Below are 20,492 nucleotides of genomic sequence, written 5' to 3'. Positions count from 1 at the left end.
TCTGTGAATGATAGTTCATGTGTACCATTTATTCTTGAAAAATCTTGAATATCTTGGATGTAGAAGATTCTAAAGCCTCAGTACTGTGTTAGGAATCTTGTACAAAAATAGTGTATGCTGGATATGTTAAATTGAAAGCAGTCACAACAAAACAAGTGAAAACAAAAAGTCTCCCTGGTCTCCCTAATGGTATTGTTAATGTTTATCCTCCGCTGGCCAAAAGGCCCGAAGGGGGATTATGTCGTGGCGATGTCCGTCCGTCCCAGGAAGGGTGCTCACATTCCAAAATCAACTCCTCTCACAATTTTTGGAGGAATTTCACGAAACTTGACAAGAGGCATTGTTATATGTTGGTAATACCTATATTGCAATTTTGTTCAATTCGGTCACATTTTACCAGAGTTACAGCTCTTGATTAACAAGCTTGTACTTTCACAATTTCATGAAGGTGTGCTTGCCTTCTGACATCAACTGCTCTCACAATTTTTGGAAAATTTCTTGAAGCTTGGCAAAAGGCCTTGTTATATGACAGTAATACTCATATTGTGATTTAATTTCCTTTGTGAAAACTTTACCAGAGTTTTGACCCTTGATTAAATAACTTGTACTTTGACAATTTCATGAGGGTGTACATTCTTCTGAAATCAACTCCTCTCACAATTTGTGGAGGAATTTCACCAAACTTGGCAAAAGGCTTTGTTATATTACAGTTATACACATACTGAAATTTCATTTAATTTGGGCAAATTTTATCAGAGTTATGCCCTTGATTATTAACAAACTTGTACTTTGGCAATTTCATCAAGGTGTGCTTGCTTTCTGAAATCAACTTCCCTCACATTTTTTATTATCCCCTTCTGGCCAAAAGGCCCAAAGGGGGAATAGACTTAGACAACCTTTATTGTCATTCAGTATGCAACAAGTGTACACCAAACGAAGTTTCGTTGCAAATTGGCTCAGCACAGAAATAAATATGAAGAGTATTAAATTAAATTAAATTATGCAGCAGCAGAAATATTATAAAGTGCAATAGTATAAAGTGGCCTGTGGAATTTGGAATATTCAAGTTATAAATAGAAGTTTAGAGTTTGGGTTTGGAGTTCAACAGTCTGGTGGCCTGGGGGGAAAAAGCTGTTACAGAACCTGGTGGTCCTGCACCCAGTGCTGTGGAACCTCTTTCCAGAGGCCAGAGAGGAGAACAGTCTATAATGAGGGTGTGAGGGGTCACTGATGATGTTTCTGGCTCGAGACATGCAACGCTTTGGTGCAATGTCCTGAATGGAGGGAAGAGCAGTCCCAATGATTTTCTCTGCTGTCCTCACCACTCTCCTCACATTCTTCCAGTCAGAAGCACTGCAGCCTCCACACCATACAGAGATGCAGCTGGTTAGAACGCTCTCTGTGCTGCTTCTGTAGAATGTAGTGAGGATGGGCGGGGGCAGGTGGGCTCTTCTCATCCTACGCAGGAAGTGCAGACGTTACTGTGCCTTCTTGACCAGTGACGCGGTGTTCACAGACCAGGTGAAGTTGTCTGTGATGTGCACCCCCAGGAACTTGGTGCTATTGACCACCTCCACGGCCGTGTTGTTGAGGAGAAGTGGAGCGTGGCTGGGTTGTTTTTTCCTGAAGTCAACAATGGTCTCTTTGGTTTTGTCCATGTTCAGGATCAGGTTGTTTTCCCTGCACCAGCTCACCAACTGCTCCACCTCCTCTCTATAGGCCAGGTCGTTATCATCCCTGATGATGCCCACCACTGTTGTGTCATCCGCAAACTTCACAGTGTGGTTGCTGGTAGCCCTGGGGACACAGTTGTGTGTCATCAGAGTGAACAGCAGAGGGCTCAGGACACAGCCCTGAGGGGAGCCTGTGCTGAGGGTGATGACACTGGAGGTGTTCTGTCCGACCCGCACTGACTGTGGTCTTTCAGTGAGGATGTCCAGCAGCCAGTTGCACAGGGGGGGTGCTGAAGCCCAGGGGACCCAATTTGTTCACCAGATGCTGTGGCATGATAGTATTGAACGCCGAACTGAAGTCCAGGAACAGCATCCGCACGAGTGTTCTCCTCCAGGTGTGCAAGGCTCAGGTGAAGAGCGAAGGAGATGGCGTCTTCAGTGGAACGGTTTGGCCGGTAGGCAAACTGGAAGGGGTTGAATGTGGGAGGGAGCTTGGAGGTGATGTACTTCTTTACCAGCCTCTCAAAGCACTTCATCATAATGGGAGTGAGTGCGACGGGCCGGTAGTCATTGAGTGATGTGATATGAGGTTTTTTTGGCACTGGAATGATGGTGGCAGACTTTAAACATGATGGGACTTTGGCTTGATCCAGTGAGGTGTTGAAGATGTCCATTAGAACATGAGCCAGCTGGTCTGCACATTCCCTGAGCACCCGACCAGGAATATTATCGGGGCCCGGGGCCTTTCGTGTGTTGACTTATGTCATGGCAATGTCCGTCCATCTGTCCATCTGTCCTAGGAAGGGTACTCACCTTCTGAAATCAACTCCTCTCACAATTTTTGGACAGATTTCACAAAACTTGGCAGGATTCTTTGTTATATGTCAGTACACATATTGCAATTTCGTTCAATTCAGTCGCATTTTACCAGAGTTATGGCATAGTTGCCAGTGGGGGATATTGTGCTCTCAGAGCACTCTTGTTAAAAAAATTTTAAATGTTCTGACTACAAAGTTGAATTCTGGGCAAAAAATGTTCTATTGCTCTTGGAGTTTTGAGATGTTTTGCTGCAGCACACACCATGTATCCTGTGTGTCAATGTTTTGCTGAGATAAAAAGCGTTCCGCATTTTACAATTCCGGAGATTGCCGAAGCAAGTGAGCAACAATATCATGTGACCACTGTGGGGCGTGTTTGACCTACTTTTAACCAGAACAAGTCAGCATGGGCAAATGTGGCGGACTCCATTCTCCTGCCAACTAAAAGCCAGCAGAAAAGAAGAGGAAAATATGAGCACAAATCAGCTAGAAAACGCGCCAGAAAAGCGATGGAAACCAAAAGGTTGTCTGCAAGAATTTTCCTGATTGACCTCTGGAATTGACTGAAGGATGAAACAGGCGTGAAATCTGACAAAGAATTTCGTCTTGGGTTGGTGAGTCTGAGTATGGAGTTATACACCTAATGTTTTGATCTTACAGAGAAAGAAACTAACACAAAAGCAGGAACAAAGAAAAGATATATTCGTCTTTTGGTTCACGGATCTATTTGTGAATGTCAACCACACAGATTACATCCCTGCGACTCAAAACTTTCCAAGGTCGATGCAGAGTCACGATGTTTTCCGCACGTCTCCATCTTGGTGTGACGCAGTTCCAGTTATGCTAATTAATTCAAGCTCCTCACATTCAGTTGTTTCCGTGGGCCATACTGTTTACCTCAAGAGGGAGGATATTCAGTCCCAAAATGGAGAAAAGCGACCCTCAACACATCAAAATTATCACATCTTGTCTACATGATATTGTTCTTGCAAGACATAGGAAAATGACATGCACAATAAAAAAAATTTAAATTTTCAGATGACTTTGCAGTCAGTACCTTTAATTATTTAAATGATTGTGTTTTTAAATGATTTTATTAAGATACACCAGTGGACGTGTATTTGCTTTGCAACCCTTTCAATAAAGTTTGCAAGACGAAGCATTCTGAGCACCCTGGTATCCGGCTGTTTCATCTATATCACAGAATGTCCACGAACTTACCAGCATCATTGGCAGGGCAGCCAGAGTGAACTCTGACGCTCTCGCTGCGTTTAGCATGAATGTAGGATTAAAGGGCAGGTGAAAGAGCAAACTCTTAAAGGCACACTTCAAAGTACAGTGAAAAAAGCAGTGAAAAGCAGCAACTTTAACTCCCAGAGTTTGTGAAATGATATGTACTGTAAAATGTTAAATTTACGGGCAACGGTAAATTGCAGGTAACTGGAGCGACCGTAATTTCATTATTGAATTGCTTTTGTAAAAAAATTACACTCTCTTTCTGTGTTTGTTTCAGGTGTGGGCATGGAAGGAGAATGTGTGGGACAAAGAGAAAGGGACTTTACCAGAGCGCTATACAGTGGAGCAGAGTAAGCCATCCTCTGACGGAGGAGCAGTGCTGTCTACTCTCACCATCAACAACGTCATGGAGTCTGACTTCCAATCCAGCTACAACTGCACGGCCTGGAACGCATTTGGCCCAGGAACCATGATCATCACTCTGGAAGAGACTGGTGGGTTTACATGATCATTTTTTAGCATTTTAACTGTCTGCTGACAAGAGCTTAGAGAAAGTTTCCTTTCTGTCTGTAAAGGGCAAACATCATCACCTAGTGGACAGAAACAGACATGTTTAAAAAATCTGACGAAGAAGCCTTTATTTGTCACACATACACTCAAGCACAGAGTGAAATTTAACCTACCTGAAGCAGTGAACACAGGGCACCTCAGCTTAAGGCCACCCCATGTTAACCTAGTTGCATGTCTTTGGACTGTGGGGGAAACCGGAGCACCTGGAGCAAACCCACACAGACACGGGGAGAACATGCAAATGCCACACAGACACGGGGAGAACATGCAAATGCCACACAGACATGGGGAGAACATGCAAACGCCACACAGAAAGGCCCCCATCGGCCACTGGGCTTGAACCCAGAACCTTCTTGCTGTGAGGCAACAGTGCTAACCACTACACCACCGTACTGTTATTTTGAAAATGGGGGGGAATCTTAATATATTTTTCCCCACATCATCTGAAAACTATATCTCATCTCATTATCTGTAGCCGCTTTATCCTGTTCTACAGGGTCACAGACAAGCTGGAGCCTATCCCAGCTGACTACGGGCGAAAGGCGGGGTACACCCTGGACAAGTCGCCAGGTCATCACAGGGCTGACACACAGACACAGACAAACATTCACACTCATATTCACACCTACGCTCAATTTAGGGCCCGTTTACACGAGGACGCTGTCGGGTAAAAACGACTAAATATTTTATCAGAAGTGCCTTTCGTTTACACGGGGATGGCGTTTCCGAGGCTGAAAAACGGATAAAATTGAAAACGCCTTCCAGAGTGGATAAGTTAAAAACGGCCCCCGTTGCATATCCGTCTAAACTACCCAATACGCGAAACTCTGCTCGGATCTGCTCACGTCGGGTATGCATTTACGTCATACATATGTCATATACTGTACATGTCAGCCCGGGAAGTAAGAAAGTAAGTAAAAAAGTAAGAGCATGTCTGATTACATCAATCCAACGGACCTTCAAGCTGCTCTGTGTTTTAATGCAGTAGGTGTGTTTTCCTGCTCACCCGCCCGGCTGGAGCTCCTCAGTTTGGTGTCGCCAAGTTACACACACACGCACGCGCGCGCCGCCTATTCAAGCCGCTCGTGAAACCATAAACCCGAGACTGAAAACAAAACTAGCAGCCGAACGGGTTTATTTTGCTGAGATGGACACTGCCTTTTCTCTTCTTCACCGAAACAAGAGTGAGTGTTACTTAATAAAGGCAGATTAAAAGAGTTTCGGTTTGCTCCTGCTCCTCCCTCGAGCACTACAGTACCTCAGCCGGACCGTTTTATTATTTAAAACAAGTCATTACAAATTATTTGACTCGGCCAAAGACTCGACCAATACGCACAAAACATAAAAATCGGCAAATGCATGAAATTCTCACCGATTTTCTATCAGCCCAGCTGATCGGTGGGACAAAACTACTGTTAAATTTTCCTACCCTCCTGGATTTCGCGCATGTGTAGTAGGCTTGGTAGGATAACTTGACAGAACAGCGGTGCAGATGTGCAGATCAGACAAGACGGAAGATGTTGCACATGCGTGCAGACATAGCGGAGACATTTATGCGTCACCGTATAGACGCAGATTTCCTCCTTGAAAACGGTCGTGTAGACGCGGAAAAAAGTGAGAACGAAAACTGACTTTTGCGTTTTTGTTTTATACCGTCCCCGTGTAAAGTGGGCCTTAGAGTCACCAGTTGACCTAACCTGCATGTCTTTGGACTGTGGGGGAAACCAGAGCACCCGGAGGAAACCCACACAGACACGGGGAGAACATGCAAACTCCACACAGAAAGGCCCTCGCCGGCCACGGGGCTCGAACCCAGAACCTTCTTGCTGTGAGGCGACAGCGCTAACCACTACACCACCATGCCGCGCATATATATATATATATATATATATATGACTATTGAATATAAATCTACCTTGTAAATAAAATATAAATCCATTTTTTTGGTCATAAATACCAGTCTGTTCACTGTTCCACTGCTCCGATATCTGATTTAAGAAACATTTCACACTGCAGATGATGTGTAATTATTTTTCCTCTTCTGAGGCTTTTATTCTACACTTGGAACCTTTTCTGTGTATAATTTTAAACAAGCTTTTTGACTGTTTATCTCTTCTTGTAACACTGATTAGTGCTGACTCTGTTTTTAGGAGTGTATGGTTCGATTTACTTTCTCTGTGTCTGTGGAGTAAGATATATATCACCACCTAGTGGAGCAAAATAGAAATGTATAATGTTCAGACATCGATTTAAAGGAGATACGCAGAATCTATATTTTTAAATCCATTTCTGAGTGGATAGTATCTCCATCCTTGACTCTTGTATGTTGCATAATTGGGAATAAAAAAATATTTTTGAGAGTTAAAATCGATCGCAAAGTTGGCATTCGAGCTGCCCCACTGAGCCAGCCAGCCCTGAGTGCGTGACGTCACAGCGGGAACCGGTGCTATAGACCAAAGCCAGACTCGGCAGGCGAGAGTGGTTGCAGTGGCCTCTTTGTTTGGATTTATTGGAGATTCTTTGGATTCCTCAGATAGTAATACATCCGACTGTGATAGTCCTGAAATTGGAGTGTGTGTACATGCTACTGCTACACACGTAGAACTGTATCAGTTTGATCCATCGGAAAGTGAATCTGATAGTAACACGTCGGCCACGGAGGCCCCCACCTTACAAAATAAAGCCAGAGAACAAAGCCGTCTAGAGAATTGGATGGAACTGAATTGACAGTCTCATGTGACTCTCATTAAAACAGGATAGGCGTTATAACTTATGCAACAGACATGTACATGCATGCATTTTCACTAATAAAACATAAAAGGCTAATTAAATAATCAGATGAACTGAGACAATCACATTCTGAAGCAAATTAAATAATCTTATACCGGTAACTTAAACACACAATACAAGTTACATGTATTAATCTAAATGCAGGTAAACAACGAGTGTTGTTGTTGTTGTTATGTAACTAAATGAGAGTTGCATCTTACCCGTCTGTGTTCTCGCTTTTTGAAGGCTGAGCTTCTGGCCAATTGTTTTGAAACAATCTGACTTTCAGTTCTTCGTTCAGTTCTTCGTTCATTCGCTTCTTCCATGTAAGGGCAAGATATTGCTGCTGAGGCAAGCATATCCAGTGGAGAAATCTGACTGCTGGTCCACTCATTCTCCATTTTCTCCATACGGAGTACTCCGCCATTACTGCTCGACTCACACTTCAGGAGAACTGGTGCAACTGAACTTGCTTTCCTTTTCTTGTAGTTTTCTTTTCCTTTAATTGTTGGTGCTGCACCCTCTTTTAATACAGGCTTATAGCCAACGCTCCTCAACAGATCAGAGGTCTCGTACGAGTCTTCAGTAAAATGTGCAGAGCAGAGGAGAGACCACTTCGTAGGCACCCAATGTGCCCGTGAACTTCTCGCAAAACGCATCCAAATCTTTGCAGTTTGAACATTCTTGGGCCATGAATACAACATAAATCCACCTTCTGTCGTGTTACTGCACCCGCCAGCAGCACATCTACGTGGCATGGCGATAAATTAGCTCAAAATGGAGGATCGGAGTTGCAGTCAGCTCTGTGTTTTAGTATAGCGGAAATGGCGATGAGACCGATAGACTTCCTGCTGTGACGTCACAGATGTCAAGGTTATTCACTCAGACCGCTACCTATATGAATAATTTTAATCTTAAAAATTACTATATTAGATTTATTGTTAACGTTTAAAACTATTCCTGTGCCATTCTTGAGGTCTCAAGGCATTTATAAACAAAAAGTGAGGCCATGGTTCTGCGTATCTCCTTTAAGAAAACTGAGCTAATTTCGCACTACCTTTGTTTCTGTTGCTGAATTAAGGGAGGCAACTGCATCAATACTTAATTATCACTGAATTATCAATACTAAAAACTAGGTTTGATTTTGATGAGTGTTATCTTTATATTATCCAGGTCGAGTATTTTGTCAGGCTTTCATGTTTAGACAATATGTCTAATATTTCCAGATAACACCTCTTATGTACAGTAACACAGTTTGAAACAAATAGTCAGCTCCTGGTTACATGCAGGTATTTAACCTGAACCTGTCATTTCTCTCACATAGAAATCGTCCCAGTTGGTATCATTGTCGGCAGCACTGTAGGCTGCACCATTCTGCTGTTGCTCTGTCTGCTGGCATTATTCCTGTTCGTATATCGTCAACGGAAAGGAAGTACGAAAACACACACATACATTTTTACTGGCTTATTAAAATTATTATTCACTGCACCTATGGTTTAAAGTGTGTATTAATAAAGGCATGTATTTCTCCTACAGCCCATAATCTTAATGCACATCCACAGATATGTTGATTTTCAGGATAGCTGTGTAAGAAATGAATAAAATTGTGTATCTGTATGGTTCCCAGGTCGCCGCGGGGTCACACTTGGTAAGCCAGACATTAAGGTGGAGACAATAAATAAAGAAACCCACAGCTTAGAGGAAGACTCAGCCAGCGTCTCCACAGCAAGCCGCATGGTCAAGGCTATGTACTCAGTGAGTCGATATTTTCAGATCTGCAATGGAGTCTTAAATATTTGAATACTAAATTTTGAGTATTACTTAAAAGCAAGCGTGAAAGCTGTATACCTATCACAGCTATTTCCAAGGAGATTCGTGACTACATACAGGTTAATATTATATGGACATGAGTGAATAATAAATTATATAATAATAATAATAATAATAATAATAATAAATCTCTATATGTCAGTCATGAAGAAATTGATGAATTGTTTTGATAAATTTGGGTACGTTTTGTTTGTGAATGTGTCTATATAATAAAAAGAAAATCACACGTTGGCTTGAAGATATAAAGTTTATCTTATCATGTTGAAAAACTCGCATTTTTCATACAAAATACATCGCGGCTCTGAGTGACGTATTTAAATAATATTGGCTGGCTTTGAGTGGTATATCCGATATATTCCATTCAACTAGCTGAATGGAATATATCTGATAAACTATGAAAAAAAGCCAGCCAATATTATTATTATACATATCCCTTTCAGGTGTTCAACACGTCTTTTCTCTTTCAAAATTCTCTCAAAATTTTCCGTATTTACCAACGCAAGCCTGGCGGCCATGTTTGTTTACAAATTGTCACAGTCGCACGCTAGTGTGGAAGTTTTACGTCTCCGACGTGTGACGTCATGTCTTGACAACCATGCAATATCGTAAACCATATTCAGCGCTCATTCTCCATTGGGTAGAGTGACGTTATACATGTAGGATAAGCGATATGCTAACAATGTTGCATGCTATCAAACCAAATGAATGAAACCTGCTAGAAGGGAATAGAATACATGTTTTTATTTCATCAAAAAAGGGTCCTGTACTGTATGTATAATAATTCCCGATATTTCACTCTGATGATGTCACTCCCAGTGTTTTCCCGCTGACTAGACAATAACAACAACTTTATTCATAATACACTTGTGAAATTCCTCTCTGCATTTAACCCATCTGAAGCAGTGAACACACACGTGAGCAATGAACACACACACATACCCAGAGCAGTGGGCAGCCATGCTAACAGCGCCCGGGGAGCAGTTGGGAGTTAGGTGCCTCGCTCAAGGGCACCTCGGCCCAAGGCCACCCTATATTAAACTAACCGCATGTCTTTGAACTGTGGGGGAAACCAGAGCACCCAGAGGAAACCCACACAGACATGAGGAGAGCATGCAAATTCCACATAGAAAGGCCCTCGCCGGCCGCTGGGTTCGAACCCAGAACGGGCTGCCCCTATTTTGATAACATGCGTTATCAAAATGGCAAACCGGTACAAAATTAAAATTAATTTGATTCACTTGCTTCTTCTTTTTTTTTTTTTGCTTTGCTCACTCATGAATACATTTACCACTTGAAGATAAACGTCATATCTTTGTAATATCCTGTATTTACTGCTTTGCTCACAGCATGTAGTTGTTGGTGCACCACGGAGCACGCAGTGTGGAGTAGCTACAAGTCTAAAAGCTATTCAACAGACAGTCTGTGTTACCAGATGTAGTTTTGTGAAAACATATCAAGGCTATCTGTCTTACTGCTGACACAAATGTATAAAGCATTCAGTGCTGAGAAACGAAGATAACTATTCCTCCATGTCAGTACGAACTGAGAGGCATCTCACAATATCTTATCCACCTGTGTGTCTCAGTGTTTGAGCTTTGAAATGTAAGCAGCAAATGGGGTCACGTTTAGGTCTGATTAAACTCATTACAGCTGCAAAGAATAAAATGCAAAGCAGAAACGCTGTCTCTCTGTCGATATGAGAACTGAGCTTTTGTGCTGTCAGTCGTAGTGTTCTTTAAAAGTAAAGAAACAACAACACGCCTTCATCCTTGAACATAAATCACAGAGGCAACCCAAGAGTCCCATCATATATTCATCACGGTATCTGGATGTGTCGCAGAGGTGCTCTGACAGGATATTCTGACAGGCCAGGGATATCACAACCTGCAGAAATGTGACGTTTAACAGTATAGCAGAAGAGAGATGAATTTTCTGGTTGTTGCATAACTCGGACATATCTGACAGGCTTGCAATTCCTTTATGTATAAATGCACTGTAAATGTGATTTATGGTCACAATGCTTTTTTTTTTTAATAGCAGTATAACATTAATACTCCTCAGTACTAACTCGGGGATACTATAAAATCTTTGGCCATCATGTCACTTCTAAAACTCAGCCAATGAAAATAATTTTGAATCATTATTTATGTTCTTGACCATTAATATGTCATCTTGAAACCTCCCTACACACTAAACTGCACTCCAACAGTCAAAAAGTCTTACTCCCTGTATTTCATCTAAAGGACTGCACTGAAAAACTGAATTTAATCCTCTTTTCTTTCTCAACCTCCCTCTCCTCCTGTTTTATCTTCGCCTTCCTCTTTCTCTTAACCCATTTTTTCCCTCTTATGTTGCTTCTGCTCCCCTTCTTGGTTGGTTTGTCATTTATTGTTTAGTTTTTGCCCTCTGTGACCCTTTCTCCCTCCTCTCAGCCTTTTAAAGATGACATTGATATCAAACCGGACTTACGCAGTGACACCTTGGACACGCGTCAGGACTATGAGATCAAGGTGAGTGAGACACACCCACGTGCAAGCTCTCTCTCTCTCTCTCTCTCTCTCTCACACACACACACACATGCACACAAGCTGTTTGTCCTTCAGTGCAGCATATTTATGTGTACCAATGGCGAACCGTTACTATTCGTGCTGGGACTTGAGCTCAGCCAAAACTTCACCAGACACCAAAAAAGCAACAGGGCCAAGGATTTTGCAAGGGATTAGCGGCAGGCTGCCATGTCGCTCCATTGTGTATAGTTGTCCATGTTGATTTTAAAAGTAACTAAGTAAATTACACAGGGAAATGAATACTTAAGTCTGCGTGAAAAATACTGGCGCGAATGTGTAACCGACTATAACCAGTCAGGTACTCTAATAATAACTAAATGTCTTTGTGTGGCTAATAGATGATGCAGAGCAGGCGAAGAGTTCATCTGTCAGCATTTATTCTGGAAAACAATGAATGACAGGGCTCTCAACACACAGAGACCGGGGAAAGAATTCTGGCATCCCTACAACATAATACATCAGTTATCACCCAGCCAACTGGCTACTCAGATAAACACTCAATGTTTCACATAGAATTTTACAACACTAATTTACATATTTGATCCGATACAAGCAGCGGATGTGTGTCAAAACATTCTTACATCAAAAAAATAAATACCATATATTTTAATGAATATTGTCCATGCAGGATTCACAAAGCCAGCTTACCCCTTTCCACACAACCCAAGCACGATAATTTCCACAGGTGTGTTACACTAACACCCCATCAGAAACAATAGTGGAACCATTAACAGAACCCAACAAATTAACATATTTTACAATAGAGGGATTTGAGGAAGTTAAAAAAAAAAAACAACTTAATTATGACATTGCTCCATGTGCGTGGAAGAACAGTCTGGAGACAGAAATCTTTTAGTTTCTCGGTCATTAGCCTGTGCTACTTGCTCTCGAAAACACTGGCTTGACTGCTTTATTAGCATTTGCTAACACTACTGATGAACACTACACCAGCTGGAAGGTGACTTCACTGCTGCACTGACAGCGCCGACTCGTGGTTAAGCTCACATTGGTCTTCGAGAAGGCTTATGGTGATAAATTTTTGGTCCCTCCCACTGTAAATCAAAATCTGATTGGTTAATTCATCTATCACTTCCGACATAAATATACACTGCCACGGCCTTCTGTTCTGGCAATGAAGTCCTAACCAATGAGTGAGCCAGCTCTAAACTCTTCTCAGGATAGAGACAACAAACAAACAAACAAAAAAAAATCTCACTGGATAACTTTATTTTAACGTTTTCAGGACAGTAACCCTTTCATTTCTGAAGCAAATTTGATAGAAAATGAGGCCAAATTAAAATTAGAAGAGAATAATTATAATGAAATTAGGAAAGAAATTAAAGAATGAAAGAAATTAAATATAACATTTGAAATGTTGATAAGTTTGGGCCTCCTCTGAAGGCCTAGAAGGCCCTGACGGTTCCCCTCTGATGTGCACATGTACTGCTTAACATGTTTATCACTGGATGTTACACTGAACGAGTACCATCATTATTCCCAAAATAGGTAAGTAATAAAATAAAAATGATTTTCATTGCTAATAGCAAAACTTGACAAAGGTGCAGAAAGTGATTTGATAAAAATCTTCTCAACGACTTTGCCAGACTTTCTTCAAAACAAAGAGTTGTCGCAAAACTTGGATTTTTTTTTTCAACTGTTTTGTTGGTCATTTTGCCATAATTTTTGGATTTGTGGCAGATACACATAAGAAGGTTAAAAAAAAACTTCTTTAAAATCTATTTTGTTTTTCCTTTCTGCCCAGAACGCACAGGTGATGCAAACTTTTGCAATCTCTGTATGCACCCACGGAAAATGCACCCGTGTGGTTTTACTGTGCACACTCAGTGTTTTTATTTTTCCTTATAGGACCCAACCAACGGCTATTACAACGTACGAGCCTCCACCCATGATGAAGTCCGACCTGCCTCCCGCTCCATGCACTACTCTGACTATCGGACCTCTTCTGCACCAGGTAGCGCTGCGACTGTTAGTGGTAGCTCAGGCACCGGAGCTTCAGCAGGTCCTGGAACACCGAGCAGCTTGGCTCCTGGGTCACGAGCCGGCTGCTACGACCCTCGACCTCCTTCCAGACTCAGCTATGCCCAGTTCAACACCTTCAGCAGACCAAGTCAGTCTCAGCAGCCTCCGCCCAGCTCCGGACCTCAAACAGGTGACTTTTCAGCTGAATGCAGTCTCCTAGACTCAACACCTCAGTTACCATACGAGAACTACAGCTACCCGTCACACTACCCCACGTATCGTCTTGGCTTTGCTCCTCCCAGCCTCGCTCCATTAGAAAGCGGCGCAGCATATGAGATGTACAGCGTAGGGCCGAGTGTAAGCGTCGGAGGTACTGCTGCAACCCCAGAGAGCGGACTCGGGAAGTACGGTAGCTCCACACGTTTTTCCTACACCTCGCAGCATTCCGACTATTCCCACCGACACACACAGAGGATGCAGACGCACGTGTGAAGGAGGAGCGTAATGCCATGCTGCGCTGCTCTTCCTCACTTCAGCACACACACTTGACCACATGCACACAAACATACACAGGAGGAAGTTGTAAAGAAAGAGAGAATGAGTGGTAGGATTCAGATCAGAAAGCACAGAAGAGAGAGAGAGAGCGAGTGGGAGGGAAATTGAGAGGTGAGGGAATTCTCTTTTCAGCTTTTTCGGCTTATCTCCTCAGCTCAAGGAGCTGCTAGCGAAAGTCACAATCAAGATGAAAAAGTAGCATTAATAAAGGATCAAAAATCTTCAGAATGCTGACTGTAGAGGTGAGGAGTTAGCATGGCCACAGACACATCTTGAGAACTGAAGGAGACTTCTGTGTTTGTCTGTGACAAAAACTAAACATGGCAGCGGTGGTCATGGAAGACTTTTGTATGAATTCTTGTTAATGGCTTCTTCAACTCGTCTCCACACCTTTACAAGACAAAATAAGAAAGCAATATAACAGAGATGACGCCTACAGTAGACTTGCAGTGGTTCGATGATGATTACTAAACAGTCTCACAGACATTTATTCGTTCCTCACATCCAGCCATGAGCAAAGCACTAAACAAAGCACAACACTATATGACCAGATATCCTCGGCTACCAAAGCATTAGGGGTGTAACGATACAGCATGTCATATTATATCATTCAGTGCAGGGCTTTTGATTCGATGTGGTAATAAATTCAACAGGCTGCATAATAAAGTAGGATATTTGGTATAAAAATGTTGCTTATATTACACTACCATTCAAAAGTTTGGGGTCACTTTGAAATGTCCTTATTTTTGAAAGAAAAGCACTGTTCTTTTCAATGAAGATCACTTTAAACTAATCAGAAATCCACTCTATACATTGCTAATGTGGTAAATGACTATTCTAGCTGCAAATGTCTGGTTTTTGGTGCAATATCTCCATAGGTGTATAGAGGCCCATTTCCAGCAACTCTCACTCCAGTGTTCTAATGGTACAATGTGTTTGCTCATTGCCTCAGAAGCAGGGCTTTGAACCAGAATTTTTTTCCTATTGGTTTGTTCCGAACAGAAACGGAATTTTAACGTTTCCGGTTTTGGGTTCCACCATTAAATAGACGTTCCCGAACCGGTTAGAACAAAAAAATTTCGTTCCCGGAACGGTTAATTATGTTCCCTGTCAGCTGTTTAACAAATGGCTATAAAATTATGTCTCTGTCTCATCCAGCTTAAGCCAAATGTAGGCTAATTCTATTACAACCTTCATTAAATAAGACAAGAAATAATTCAAAACAATTATTATTTCAAATGTTGGCGATTTGGATTCTCAGTATGTCTTCCCATCTACACAAACAGAAAAAGTGCCAAAAATGAAAAGATAATTCGTTTAGTGTGTTACCAAAGGCTAGTCAGGCCCTATAGAGGGCTACCGCATGACGTCACCGCGCCGTGAGATTTTGTTAGGCGCCATATTGGAAGACCAAGTACACATCTATGCAAGTACATACATTCATAAAACAAACTACACCTGAAATGTAGCCAGGGCCGGTTCTGCCCTAATCTGGACCCGGGTGCAACATCGCGCATCCCCCCCCAAAAAAAAAAAAAAACACCAGTCTAAATCAGGACAACCATCACATAACTATAACTATAAACATTTTATATCAACTATTTTAATTAAATGGGCTATAATAAATAAGCCTGCAGGCAGCCACGGTGGGCTGCCTCAGAAAAGTAACCATTCAATGACACAACTGAAAGCCTGCAGCCACGGCGGGCTGCCTCAGAAAAGTAACCATTTGTCCTACCTTAAAACTCGTTTTGCATTTTCTGCCTCCTTTTTTGTATTTTTGACCCTCCGTTTATTTTCTTTCCTTTTCTGAAAACCCGATTTGTGTCCAGACATTTTGTTCTGCTACCAACGAACTAACTCGTCAGGTCTCGTCTCTCGAGCCCGCGATGATTCCCGTGGGAAGGGCAACAATTGATACATTTTTACAAACAGCCAATAGGGAGGTTGCAACGTTCAGGCTCTTCTTTGCTCAGACACTCAGTAATGCAATTACTCACTTTATCACATGGAGACGTGATAGCAGTCCACCTTCCCGCGCTCTCCATTCAGTCAGCGAACATCACACAGGAAGTGAACCCCAGCGGGTCATAGAAACTTGCACAGGAGAAGAATGGCTTTTTTATTTGTAGGCTACGGAAACTTTGAGGAACGAAATAAAAACCGGTATTAACCGGTTACCATTATTTTTAATAAGCGTTTCTGTTCCGGAACATAAAAAATAATAAAGTTTCTGGTTTCGTTTCTGTTCCATGTGAAATAGAAAAAGTTCCCGGTTTTCGTTCCTTGAACCGGTTCAAAGCCCTGCTCAGAAGGCTAATGGATGATTAGAAAACCCTTGTACAATCGTGTTAGCACAGCTGAAAACAGTTGAGCTCTTTAGAGAAGCTATAAAACTGACCTTCCTTTGAGCAGATTGAGTTTCTGGAGCATCACATTTGTGGGGTCGATTAAATGCTCAAAATGGCCAGAAAAATGTCTTGACTATATTTTCTATTCATTTTACAACTTATGGTGGAGGGGCGGCACGGTGGTGTAGTGGTTAGCACTGTCGCCTCATAGCAAGAAGGTCCGGGTTTGAGCCCCGTGGCGGGCGAGGGCCTTTCTGTGCGGAGTTTGCATGTTCTCCCCGTGTCCGCGTGGGTTTCCTCTGGGTGCTCCGGTTTCCCTCATAGTCCAAAGACATGCAGGTTAGGTTAACTGGTGACTCTAAATTGACCGTAGGTGTGAATGTGAGTGTGAATGGTTGTCTGTGTCTATGTGTCGGCCCTGTGATGACCTGGCGACTTGTCCAGGGTGTACCCCGCCTTTCGCCCGTAGTCAGCTGGGATAGGCTCCAGCTTGCCTGCGACCCTGTAGAAGGATAAAGCGGCTAGAGATAATGAGATGAGAGAATGAGAACTTATGGTGGTAAATAAAAGTGTGACTTTTCATGGAAAACACAAAATTGTCTGGGTGACCCCAAACTTTTGAACGGTAGTGTACATGAGCTGATTCAAACTTAATCAGGGCTCACACACTCTCTGTTGAAAAAGTAACTTCCTCGAAATTACAAATCAGCTCAATTTTCTTCTAAGCACGCTGTTTTTCACAAGCTAATATGCTAACATATTAGCGTATTAGCAAGCAGCAATGGCAACCGTCAACACCAAACATGAACTAGAAAATTCCTACAAATCTTTAAATCCTTGTGTACAGGAGCACTTTGGATTCCCAGTGGCTTAAAACTCTGATAGACGGTGACTTAAAGCTTCTGTGTCGGTTGGTAGAACGAGATGAAAACACAAAGCAGCACACACATACACACGTCTCTCTACTGATTACAGAAAATCAGAGCAGAGATTGGGAGCTACAGATGTGAGACCCTGCTTGGTAATGGAGAACACGGGATTCAAAAAACATCCAACAGCAGAATTTGAAAAAAAAGTTTAATTAGACCTTTAATTGTATTACTTCCTAGTACACAGCTTTTTGTTATATGCTGCTAAGAGTCTGAATGGATCACACAAACAGTCATTATTGCATTTCAGTTATCGTACTTTTATAATGCTCAATGTTTTAATCAACAGAAAACGGAAACCGAAAACATGCATTTAGACGATGCTTTATTTTCACTGTCATGAAAATATATTGCTGCAACCTTGTAGAACAGGATAAGCGGCTACAGATAATGGATGGATGGATGGATGGATAGATGAAAATATATTGCACCGAGACACCATCCTATCGAAATCGTGTCAAATTTGAATCATGTGTGTCGTTACACCCCTACAAAGTATGTGTGATCAGTTGGACACTAGGTGATGAAAGGTCAAAACACTTACCTGCTTTACCTGTTAATTAGTATCTAGTCAGTATTCTAGATTGCTAAGCTACCTCATGAAGTGGGCTACAAGCCTTATCACTTAGAACAATTATAGGAACAAAAAACTATATGTGGTTCACTTACCTTTTACAAAGTTGTCTGTGGCTGAATGCGTTCATTCTCATTAATTAAATTAAGTTGAAACTCATATCATTGAATTAAAGCACTTTTGATATAAAAATAGACACGTAAGGAAGGAAAAGAGACCAGTTCAGGAAGCCATCATCCGTGGCCAATGACATCTATTTTTCTTTCTTTCACTCGTTCTCTCTTTCTTTCCTGGATTTTTCACGATGGGACAAACCGTTGGGTTGGCACATGAGTTGGTGGAGGATGTAGTGAGATGCGCAAGGGGGCATCGTAATAAACCATATATTTTTTCAAAGTGTTTTTACATGATGATTAGTTGATCTTTGAGCACATACAGTATAGCTGCATATATATACAGTATATGTGTGTGTATATATATATATATATATATATATATATATATATATATATATATATATATATGTCTGAATTCCCCACTCGTTTCCACGGTGCTTTGTAGTGGGGTCATTGTTTGCACTGCATTCCAGTATTCTAGCATAGATTATTACCCTTATAATCTACCTGTAATCTCTCATTTGCACACTAGGCTAGAGTGTTTTGACTAGTCCCGAAATACAGAATTATTTTTTTTCTCATATTTCTGTAAAGAATTGTGGACCAAAGGTTCATCATTAGAGTGTCAGTCTTTATTTAGGTGATATTCACCTCAACAAACAAGGAAATATGCAGATTTGTTTGTGTTTGTTGCTTCTGGACTCAACAGTAATAACGGTGACAGAAAAAAGGTGTTTTAAAGGGTATGGGACTGCAAAACATGGAAAAAAAGAAAGAAAAAAAAAGATGACCCAGCCTTAGGTACACATACTGATCTCAGATCAGGCTGCTATGCCGTCACCTTATTATTATAAGACATCATAATGAACTAAGTGGAGCTGAGCTTGTCGCCAGTTCTTGGATGGATTTCTTGACAGTTTTGGGTTCCCAGGGTCTTATCCCAGAGAACAGAATGTTTATACATACACACACATTTTATATATATATATATATATATATATATATATATATATTATGATGTGAAGATTATCAATACCTAATACATTGGGGACTGTTCCCACACACACTATCACAGAGACACCTGCTACTTGTGCCAAACACAGACACCTAAGTTGGAGGAAGCATTTTTTTTGACCAGTAAAAGTCAGACCTGGTCTGTGGATATGAAACCAGACAGGTTTTGAAGGATCATGATCTTGTCGATGGTGAAGACGAAGACAGTCCGTCTCGTAATGGTCGTCCATCACGGAACAGTGAGTTGCTGTCTACAGCCGTCGTCTGGGTTTCGATGCCTTTCAATTGAAGGAGTCTTGTAAATACTTTCCCATGTGTTACTCCTATTTCAAGTATTATTTTATATCATTCAGTGTGATGCACTCTTTAAATGCAGTATTGTTACATTTCAACAGCGCAAGGGAAAATTGGCAGAAGGACTAACGTTTGGAAATGGATTTTAAAGATTTTATGACCTGTTGTTAAAAAAGAACAACCCTAAATAATGAGCTGTGTTTGTTATACTTGGCTGGAGTCCAGTGCGGTGCCAAAGAGCACTCAAGCAGAACGAGATGCTCACCATCAACAGATAGCACCTTTATACCTGCCTGTGCTGCCCATTAGTATGTCTTTATGGTACATTTGATTACTTTGAGCAGTTGACAGAGAAAGAAGTAGTGGGAGGTGTGACCTAACCTATGTTTGAGGACATGGTCTTCCTCCAACTTCCTTCTCAAAGGACTGAAGCTCCATGAGGACTAAAAGAGGGATATATGAATATGTGTTGATTTAAAAGAAAAAAAAAGAGTGGCCTTAGGAAAACATGACTTTTATAATCCAACACTTTATACGCCAATTTAAGGCTGGAGGAGAATGATGTGTGTGTGTTTGTGAATCTCTTTGTGTACAAATATCTTTATGTAATCCTTTACTTCCCTAAAGTTCCTGCTCCAATACTTTTATTCTGCTGGTAGGACTGTATCCTGTATACTTGCGTCTTAGAAAGCAAATGTTGATCTTACCGTACTGTTCTTCATAGTTGAAGCATTCTACAGTTGTACAACAGAAGTTAATAAATTTTCATTTTTTTATTTCATTATCTTTTCCCCCCAATATTTTTTTAAAAAATGTTATGTAATTATTTTTTCACAGTATATCAAATAAAAGCACTGTTTTTATAAGAATGGATGATGAGAGTTGTTTTATTTTATATCTGTCGTAACAAATTCAAAAGGTATCTCAAGTCATAAAATATTGAGTGCGTTTATGGTGTACTCGAAGGGCAAGATGTGTCACTGACTTTTTTTGCATTGTATTTTACTGCAGTACACTGGTATGATAATTGTCTCATCTCATCTTCTCTAGCCGCTTTATCCTGTTCTACAGGGTCGCAGGCAAGCTGGAGCCTATCCCAGCTGACTACGGGCGAAAGGCGGGGTACACCCTGGACAAGTCGCCAGGTCATCACAGGGCTGACACATAGACACAGACAACCATTCACACTCACATTCACACCTACGGTCAATTTAGA

At 41.4% G+C, this 20,492-nt stretch overlaps 1 protein-coding gene across 1 annotated transcript in view; it reads left to right on the top strand.

The window, feature by feature from the left end:
* The window catches only part of kirrel1a (kirre like nephrin family adhesion molecule 1a), a 66,573-nt gene extending 46,447 nt beyond the window's left edge, over positions 1-20,126 (top strand). Inside the window, exons 11-15 of the mRNA XM_060934236.1 lie at positions 4,005-4,221; positions 8,391-8,498; positions 8,694-8,821; positions 11,329-11,406; positions 13,330-20,126. Of these exons, the coding sequence (XP_060790219.1) occupies positions 4,005-4,221; positions 8,391-8,498; positions 8,694-8,821; positions 11,329-11,406; positions 13,330-13,935 (1,137 nt within the window). The 3' untranslated portion in view covers positions 13,936-20,126. The remainder of the gene's footprint in view (positions 1-4,004; positions 4,222-8,390; positions 8,499-8,693; positions 8,822-11,328; positions 11,407-13,329) is intronic.
* Positions 20,127-20,492: the final 366 nt, after the last annotated feature.

Source organism: Neoarius graeffei, chromosome 1 (genome assembly GCF_027579695.1).
Source record: "Neoarius graeffei isolate fNeoGra1 chromosome 1, fNeoGra1.pri, whole genome shotgun sequence".
In the NCBI taxonomy this organism is placed as follows: domain Eukaryota; kingdom Metazoa; phylum Chordata; class Actinopteri; order Siluriformes; family Ariidae; genus Neoarius; species Neoarius graeffei.
This window is presented reverse-complemented; position numbering and strand designations above follow the sequence as displayed.